The sequence below is a fragment of the Sinocyclocheilus rhinocerous genome, unplaced genomic scaffold (assembly GCF_001515625.1).
Source record: "Sinocyclocheilus rhinocerous isolate Xijiao unplaced genomic scaffold, SAMN03320098_v1.1 scaffold1551, whole genome shotgun sequence".
In the NCBI taxonomy this organism is placed as follows: Eukaryota; Metazoa; Chordata; class Actinopteri; order Cypriniformes; family Cyprinidae; genus Sinocyclocheilus; species Sinocyclocheilus rhinocerous.
Genome location: NW_015636371.1, coordinates 85720 through 94590, shown reverse-complemented (window position 1 = coordinate 94590; position 8871 = coordinate 85720). Strand labels below are relative to the sequence as shown.

Below are 8871 nucleotides of genomic sequence, written 5' to 3'. Positions count from 1 at the left end.
TGTGCTGGTATTGGTATATTTTGCATGCTAGTGATAGGAATCGATCCCTTGACGTGATTGGTTATTGGTTTGTGACGTAGCAAACCGAGGGCTGTTTCAAACCGTATTTCTGGGACTGACTTTGGGAAACTACAGTTTTAAGGAGAAAATACGCAGCAATGGTGTTGATTAATAGATTGGCACATGCTTTGTCTAAAGGCATATTTAAAACACCATATAGACAAATAAACAACAACAAAAGATTTTCACTACAGGGGGACTTTAAGAGAAAGTCTTCAAATATTTGAGCCTGTGTGTTTCTGTGTGCTGTAACACGGATGGGCGGTTATGAAATTCACAAACTATCATCTTTAAGAGAGATATATACGGGTTTAGTATATATTAGGGATGCATCAGTATGGTTGACTTGTCAACTAATCATCCACCAACCAAGTAAATGAGCAAGTTTTATATTTGTCTTAGTTTTAACGTTTTTCTGGATTGCTAACACACTATAACTGATTCATTTGTCCCAATTTCCCAAATCATTCACTCAGTTCTCGAAACAAAGACACATTTCTCAAAACTTTTAACACATTTCACCTGTTTTCACACACAATTTGCTCAGTATTTTCTGCAAAACTCTACACAAAAAAAAAACTTCATTTTGTACAGGTTTGACCAGTTTCTCATTCAGAAAACACAAACACACAATATAATTACCTCACGCATCACAAAATGAACTCAAACAGCGCACATTTATCCATGTGTGAACATTCAGTAGCAAAACTGATGACACAGCAGTCAGAATCTCAGGATGATATGAACAGGGTCACATGTGATTGTGTGCTTTAGACGATGAATCCTACTGGTGGGAGACAAAGAGGAAGAGGAAGGGGTCAAAGGTCATTTGTTCCTGATGAAATACCCAGCACTATAGCTGACCATGTTCTTTATGACAGGCACATCTACAGGGTTTCTACACTACTTACACACCCAGTATAAGTACAGAACAGCAGCAGTACTTCAGATGAGAGAGCTTTCACTGTGTACTGTAAATACTGCAGCGCATGTTATACACCCTCAGACTCAGGATGAGCTCCTCTCCCTTACGTGATGCCACAACCGATGATAAACGACTGTCTCGGGGAGCTACAGAAGACTGAGAAACTCTCATAGTACGGCAGAGGATGCTGTGTTTATCTATTTTTTACTGTACAGTAATTGACAGTATACAGTATTGTGTGTTCATATTCAATTCTATGTTATTTGAACTTCTCTTTTCTAGTGCTTTTCATCTACTGTAAGATCTCTTTACAGTAGTGTCATGATAATGAACGTTTCTTGAATTTCACTGTATCTGCACCTCTATTTATGCTGCTCACTGTAGCAGACATTGAGTTGCAGAATGATTCCTGATTCCCCAAAGGAGGTTTTTGTAGCAGTGTTTTGAACTGATCTCACTAGTGTTCTCCAGGCAGTGCCAGAGATTACATTCTGATGAGAGAGAACATGTCTGAAGTGTGCACAAGTTGGTGTGTAGTTTTGAGATTGTGTTTATAGTTGTGAGAAAATGGTGAATTGTTTCATGAATTGTGTTAGCAATCGAGAAAAACTGTGATCTCTGTTCACGGTGAGTGTGCATTAGCTTTTGGGATCTCGTAGAGCATTTGGACCTGGAAACGGTGACGTGTGACCTTACCATGAAATCAAAACGGAAAGCTTTCATTTTTAAAAGGAATATTGCAGTGATGATTTCAAATGATTTGTCCATGCACATCTTTATGTTTTTTTAAAATTCACATATAAACTTCAATCAAAACATGAACTTCCCTCCCCATGAACGTCCATAATATGACAATAACTCTACAATAATCCTCCAGCAGCCTGTGACTCACATGAGATCACAGCAGCTAGCAAACCTTCCAATCAACTCCAAGCCATTTCACTCAGATATGCGTCACAACAGGGAAGAAAAGATGATCTGTTTCATGTCAACTTTACCGAGCAGATAAAGCACTGCGACTGCAGCCATCAAAGCACAGATTCACTGCCTTCAACTTAGGGATGGGCGATATATCGATACTGACGCGAGTATCGAAAGTATCGATACTCAAACAATAAATATCGATACTAAGGTGTGTTTTATTTACCAGTGATTTTGTTTATTTAACAAAAAAACAATGCATTGAAATAAGCCCTGAACAATGCTTAACAGAGGACAGAAGAAAAAAAACATATATGTTTGAGTTATTTCACAATAAACAAATTGAAATTAGCCTACATAGTTTGTTACTCTTAGTAATTTAATACATTTCATAATTTAAAAGTTTAGTTCAGAAGTATCGTATAGATAATATTGATCATGTTCTATTCTGTAATGTTAATAGAAATCATACACTGTCAGAATAAAAAGGTTGCATTGTATGCGTGCAACAGCCTGTCACTGGCAGTCCCTTATGAAAATGAACCATGGTTTTACTAAAGTGACCATAGTTTAACTGTAGTATTTATAGATTTGAATCATGTGTAAACAAAAAAACATATTTGAACCATGTGTAAACAAAAATATAACCTAATAAGTTACAATTAAGGCATATTGAATGTCAAAATGCGTTTTAAACAAAGTTAAGTGTTTATCATTACCCATTTTACTCTTAATAATTTTATAATTGAATACATTTCATAATTTAAAAGTTTAGTTCAGAAGTATCGTATCGTATCGATATCGACAATACTGCCTTGAGAAATATCGGTTTGGTATCGAAAACAAAATAAGTGGTATCGCCCATCCCTACTTCAACTACCTCGCTGCTCCTCCATCAGCTGGTCATTCAGTGCGCTCCTGTACAGCTGAGCGTGACACAAGGGCTCGATCTGAAGTCCCTTTGGGTAAAACATCTGCCAAATGTTCACACGACCCACTTGATCGTGTAGTTTCACACATTTCGAATATATGTGCAATGATATAACACAATGTTATATCCAAGATGGCGTCGTTCCATGGCGACATGGTGTTGCTCTCTTCTTAGTGCCAAAAAAGTCGTATATCAGTTGCTTAGATGATTACAGACCAGTGGCCCTAACTTCAGTTGCTATGAAAATCTTTGAGAGACTGCTGCTTAGGTATCTAATTTCTAAAATCTGTTTGGATTATAGATCGGTTGATGATGCTGTGGCTCTGTGTCTCCATTCAATTTTCCAACACCTTCAAGCCCTCAATACTTATGTCAGAGTCCTTTTTGTGGACTATAAATCTGCATTTAATACAATTATTCCAGTTAAACATTTTGATACGTTAAAGCAATTGGGGATTCAACACTCCCTTGCTCTTTGGATTTTGGATTTTTTGCAGAACAGAACACACAAGTAGTTAAAACTAATAATACATTCTCAAGTCTTAAGACAATTAGTGTGGGGGCCCCACAAGGATGTGTACTGTCACCATTATTGTAGTCTGTGTACACTAATGATTGTGTTGCAGATGATACTACATTGATTGGTTTAATAACAGATAATAACGAATCGGACTATAGAAGGGAGGTTTCTACACCGTTTGAATGGAGTTGCACTCATAATCTGAAGACGAATGTCCTAAAAACAAAGGAAATTGTATTTGATTTCTGACAGAGGACAAATGCTGTCTTGCCACTGACTATTAATGGTCAGGACATTGAAAATGTTCAATGTTTTAAGTTTCTCGGGACTACCATCTCTGCAATGTTAAAGTGGAATGACAACCAAAGAGGCATTATTAAAAATCCCATTAAAGGCTTTTTTTCTTAAGACAGCTTAAAAAGTTCAATTTTTATAGAGCTGTCATTGAAAGCGTGCTGACTTTCTCACTTATAGTGTGGTTTGGTAGCTCCACAGCTCAGCAGAGAAGTCAGATTTGTAACATTACTCAGGTTGCTTCGAAAATTATTGATTGTGATCTTCCCACTATTGATGAGATCTATGTCTCACGTTTGCAGAAAAAAGGTCTAACAATCCTGAAAGATCCCTTACATCCAGCCAGACACCTCTTTACGCCTCTTCCTTCAGGCAGACGCCTCCGAGCAATTAAAACTAAGTCTACACGTTTTCTGAACAGTACTTATTGTAGGATTGTTCATGCTCTTAATTCCTCTGGTGTCTATGCATCTGCATTTCACTCCTTATAACTGATAGGACATACATGTATGTTTGCATTTATGTATGTATTTTAATGTATGTTGCTCACCAAGCAAATTCCAAACAACTAGGGTGTTTGGCCATAAATAAATGTATTAATGTATCTCACCTTTCGCAGCCGGCCCCAGTTGGTCCCCAGGAACACGACGGTGCGGTTGTGGACGTTGTCAACAGCAATAGAGCTGAGGCCCGGGGCCTCATAGATGGGTGGGGCCCTCAGGGGCTTCCTCAGGGCCAGTGGGTGCTGGAGGTGAGCGGCCCCACAGTTCAGCTGCTCCTCCTGAAGCTGAAACACAGAACACGCAGACGTGAGGGACATGACCACGGTTTTATTCTAGTCTCTAGGGTGCTCTTTGTGCTTGCTCAGTGAAGGCAAAAGAGTCTGTGATATTCTCATCTCTAGATGTGGCTCTTATGATGTTTCTATCCATTCATTTACACCCGTTTATATCATTTATTCCCATTCTGTGCTACAGTCTCGCAGGACGGGTCTGATTACTGAGGGTCAGGGGTTATTCAGATCCCTAAATGCCTGTCAAAGTAAACACCACTAATAAGAGAATGATCCAAACTGATGAGCGATGCGGCTGTCTTTAGCGTTTAACACGCTGATGAATGTATTGTTGAATCAGACGGGTTCTGCTGCCACATTCATACGTCTGTTTTCATGAGGTTCAGGGCAGGGTGATTGGAACTCAAGCGGGGGAGAGCAAGAATTTCTCACGAGTTTCTCCCCCTCAGCGCTGTGACCTCCTGCGCTCCTGCAATCTATCAGATCCGCCACAGACACTGATGCGAACACTGGAGCGCTGCTCAAAACCGAAACACGGCCGTGATGTGACGTCATTAGACTCTGAGCAATGAAAACACGGCTGGAGGAGGCCTGAGAGTGGCCTGAGTTACGTAAAAAGAGCTGCACGAGAACAAAGGCAACAGCACAAAAGCTACGCTAAATAATCACCAGACTGCCACATGCTTCTTATAAAACGTAATGTTCACATAATAAAAACAGCATGTTTCCAGAAACCAGCTGCTCCAGGATCTGCTCCGTGGCCGCTTGCTGCAAAAGCTAAAGATTTTTCATATTAGGTGAAATTCCCATCAGATGTACATGTGACATCTGAGCTGTACAGTATTATCAGCCATACATTAAAACAAGCCGGATTACGCTGATCTGAACCGCAGTCTGTCATGAGGCTGGAAACAGACTGTAATACAATCACACACTCACCAAATTCACTTCTATAGCTGCTAAAACAGTGAGACGATCCAAAAGACATTCGCCACAGCAGTCAAAGCTTTTCATTCTGCTCTACACATCATAATGATGCACAATATCAGTGTCACAGTGATTTAATAGAGTGCTGTTTACTCTAGTATTACTTCACAGTCATAATTCATAGATCACTAGTCGTGTACATGTTGAACAGGGTGAACTATACAAAAGTAGGAGTTTTAGTAGATTTGAGATGAAGCACTAATGAAAGCCACTGAGATTATTATGATGTCCTCCTAAATGTAAAACAATGTGTGTTTTATTTGACAGATGTGGATAGTGTTTTGAAGATTACAGCAAATATGCCGGCTGCAATCTGAATACCACTATAATTTTGCAGAATTAAGTTTATAACCCAAATAAAAATGACCAGAAGCTAGTTTTAGTTGCATTTTCCGAAACTCCACACAATGTCCTGGGCATAAAACAATCGATATGATCGAGTTATTATTTATGTCAGGTAAACAAAAACAGTTTCTCAATGGCATTTGTGGCATTATTCATTCTTTTTTTTTTTTTTTGACTAACTCTTGATATTTAAAGGGCATTCAATCGTGACATTTACGTTCAAATCCACAAGAAAGGAAGTTTTATTTGATGTGCTGTAACTGGCCGCTATTTGTAGTCTCCTTTTTACTCTCGACAGTTACAATGTTAAAGTGGCACTGCAATTCATTTTTAAAGGTGCAAATATTCCAGGCATTCTCGTAATATAATTATGCTCATTGTTGGTTAATGCATTGATAGCTTTAAATGACGTGTCTTCATAATCTGAGTTCAGGCGTGAAGTTTCATCTTCGTTTTATCACTACCAAGTCATGAAAGTTGTTGTACGAGTTGCGCGCTCTCACCTTGATGGCCCCCTTGCGCTCGCACTCGGCCCCGGAGCCCTGGATGACGCTGTCCAGCACCTGCACGTCGCTGTTCGGCCCGCTGGAGCAGTTGCGGCGGCCCTGGCGGATCATCTCCTCCACAGCCGCCACGCGGAAGGCGCACACGGCCGACTGACCGCCCGCCTGCGCGAACACCCCGAACAGATAGGGCTCCGGGCCCGCCGCGCGCTGCGCGCTGATGTCCACGGGGTAGATGGAGAGCAGGCGGTTGTAGATATTCCCGTTGGATCCGCACTGAATGCCCATCTGGATGTAGGACTCGGTGAGTTTGCGGCTCTCCGCGGACCTGCGGGGATCGTCCGTGTCCAGACAGATGCGCGCCAGGATGCTGTTGGGCTGGCTCTCCTTCAGACCCGTGTTGGCGTCGTTGTTGATGGCGATGTACGAGTAGTTCTTGTGAACGAAGGCGTGCACGAAGTTGAGCTTGTTCTTCTGCTTGACTTCTTGCTTGATCTTGAACACGTTGTCCTCGGACGGGTTGATGTCGTAGGTGAAGAGCCGACCGAGGTCTTTGGTGTTGAGCGAGCGGATGGCGATCTCGGGCGTGTTCTCGAAGCGCAGGTCCTCTTTGCTGTGGTTCTTGGGGAAATACTCGGTCCCCATGCCCGTGTACGTGGCTCCCACCAGCAGCCGCGGCGCGCCGCCGTGACTCCGAAAGACGAGCCCGACGGTGCTCGCCTTCTCGTGGTTGGCCACAATGTTGAGCATGCTCGGGAACACGGTGGCGCCGTCCTGCGGGAACCTGACGGCCAGCCGCGACGCGTCGTCCATGGCGCGCAGCTCGCAGAAGCCCTGGAACACCGATCCGCAGGCCAGCAGCACGCCCTGCGCGCGGTCCAGCGTCAGCAGCTTGTTGTGGTTGTCGGTGAGCGTCTTCTGGTGCTCGCACGTCGCCTGCGGCAGCTGCGGCGCGTGGCACAGCGGGTTGTCCAGCACCGGTCCCGTGCGCGTCTCCACCTCCCGAGTTGCGCGCTCTCACCTTGATGGCCCCCTTGCGCTCGCACTCGGCCCCGGAGCCCTGGATGACGCTGTCCAGCACCTGCACGTCGCTGTTCGGCCCGCTGGAGCAGTTGCGGCGGCCCTGGCGGATCATCTCCTCCACAGCCGCCACGCGGAAGGCGCACACGGCCGACTGACCGCCCGCCTGCGCGAACACCCCGAACAGATAGGGCTCCGGGCCCGCCGCGCGCTGCGCGCTGATGTCCACGGGGTAGATGGAGAGCAGGCGGTTGTAGATATTCCCGTTGGATCCGCACTGAATGCCCATCTGGATGTAGGACTCGGTGAGTTTGCGGCTCTCCGCGGACCTGCGGGGATCGTCCGTGTCCAGACAGATGCGCGCCAGGATGCTGTTGGGCTGGCTCTCCTTCAGACCCGTGTTGGCGTCGTTGTTGATGGCGATGTACGAGTAGTTCTTGTGAACGAAGGCGTGCACGAAGTTGAGCTTGTTCTTCTGCTTGACTTCTTGCTTGATCTTGAACACGTTGTCCTCGGACGGGTTGATGTCGTAGGTGAAGAGCCGACCGAGGTCTTTGGTGTTGAGCGAGCGGATGGCGATCTCGGGCGTGTTCTCGAAGCGCAGGTCCTCTTTGCTGTGGTTCTTGGGGAAATACTCGGTCCCCATGCCCGTGTACGTGGCTCCCACCAGCAGCCGCGGCGCGCCGCCGTGACTCCGAAAGACGAGCCCGACGGTGCTCGCCTTCTCGTGGTTGGCCACAATGTTGAGCATGCTCGGGAACACGGTGGCCCCGTCCTGCGGGAACTTGACGGCCACCCGGGACACGTTGTCCATGCTGCGCAGCTCGCAGAAGCCCTGGTACACCGAGCCGCAGGCCAGCAGCACGCCCTGCTCGCGGTCCAGCGCAAGGAGCTTGTTGTGGTTGTCGGTGAGCGTCTTCTGGTGCTCGCACGTCGCCTGGGGCAGCTGCGGCGCGTGGCACAGCGGGTTGTCCAGCACCGGTCCCGTGCGCGTCTCCACCTCCCAGGCGAGCGTGGCGTTCAGCTGGTACAGGCTGTTGACCGCGGCCAGGTAAACGCGACGCGACACCGCGTCCACAACGAAGTTATTGGTGCGGGTGGGAGACGCGAACGCCTGTTGAATCTGGAGCGCGGCGGCCGTGCGCGTTTGGAGAGCCGTTAGAAACACGGCGAAAACCGTCGCTAAGAGCCCGAGAGAGGATCTGTTCGCTGGAGAAGGAGGCATTTTTCCTTCTGGCTGGCTTCCGCGGGTTCTGGACGGAGAGGCGCATTGAGCCAGCGGAAAAGAGCGCAACTATCCGGGAGGAAAGACCGTTTCCTGCCGACCGCCCGAGCACCGAATGACGTGACGAGGCGCCTCCGCTTCCTCATAGAAACTCTCGCAGCTCTGGGCGCTCACCGTCTCTCTGGAGATCTGTCCGTGTGATAGCCTCAGCATTACGTCTGATAATTACCCGTGAAAAAGAAAATATAGAATATACTTTAGAGAATATACCGCGACAGGACTATAAATTTTTTTTTTAATTAAAAAAAAAAAAAAACACTAGCTTTCTATTTTTTCTATTCTATCTG

At 45.7% G+C, this 8871-nt stretch overlaps 1 protein-coding gene across 1 annotated transcript in view; it reads right to left on the bottom strand.

The window, feature by feature from the left end:
• Positions 1–8747, bottom strand: part of LOC107747754 (plexin-D1-like) — a 68786-nt gene extending 60039 nt beyond the window's left edge. The window contains exons 1-2 of the mRNA XM_016562347.1: positions 7295–8747; positions 4262–4438 (exon numbers count right to left, since the gene is read on the bottom strand). Of these exons, the coding sequence (XP_016417833.1) occupies positions 4262–4438; positions 7295–8524 (1407 nt within the window). The 5' untranslated portion in view covers positions 8525–8747. The remainder of the gene's footprint in view (positions 1–4261; positions 4439–7294) is intronic.
• Positions 8748–8871: the final 124 nt, after the last annotated feature.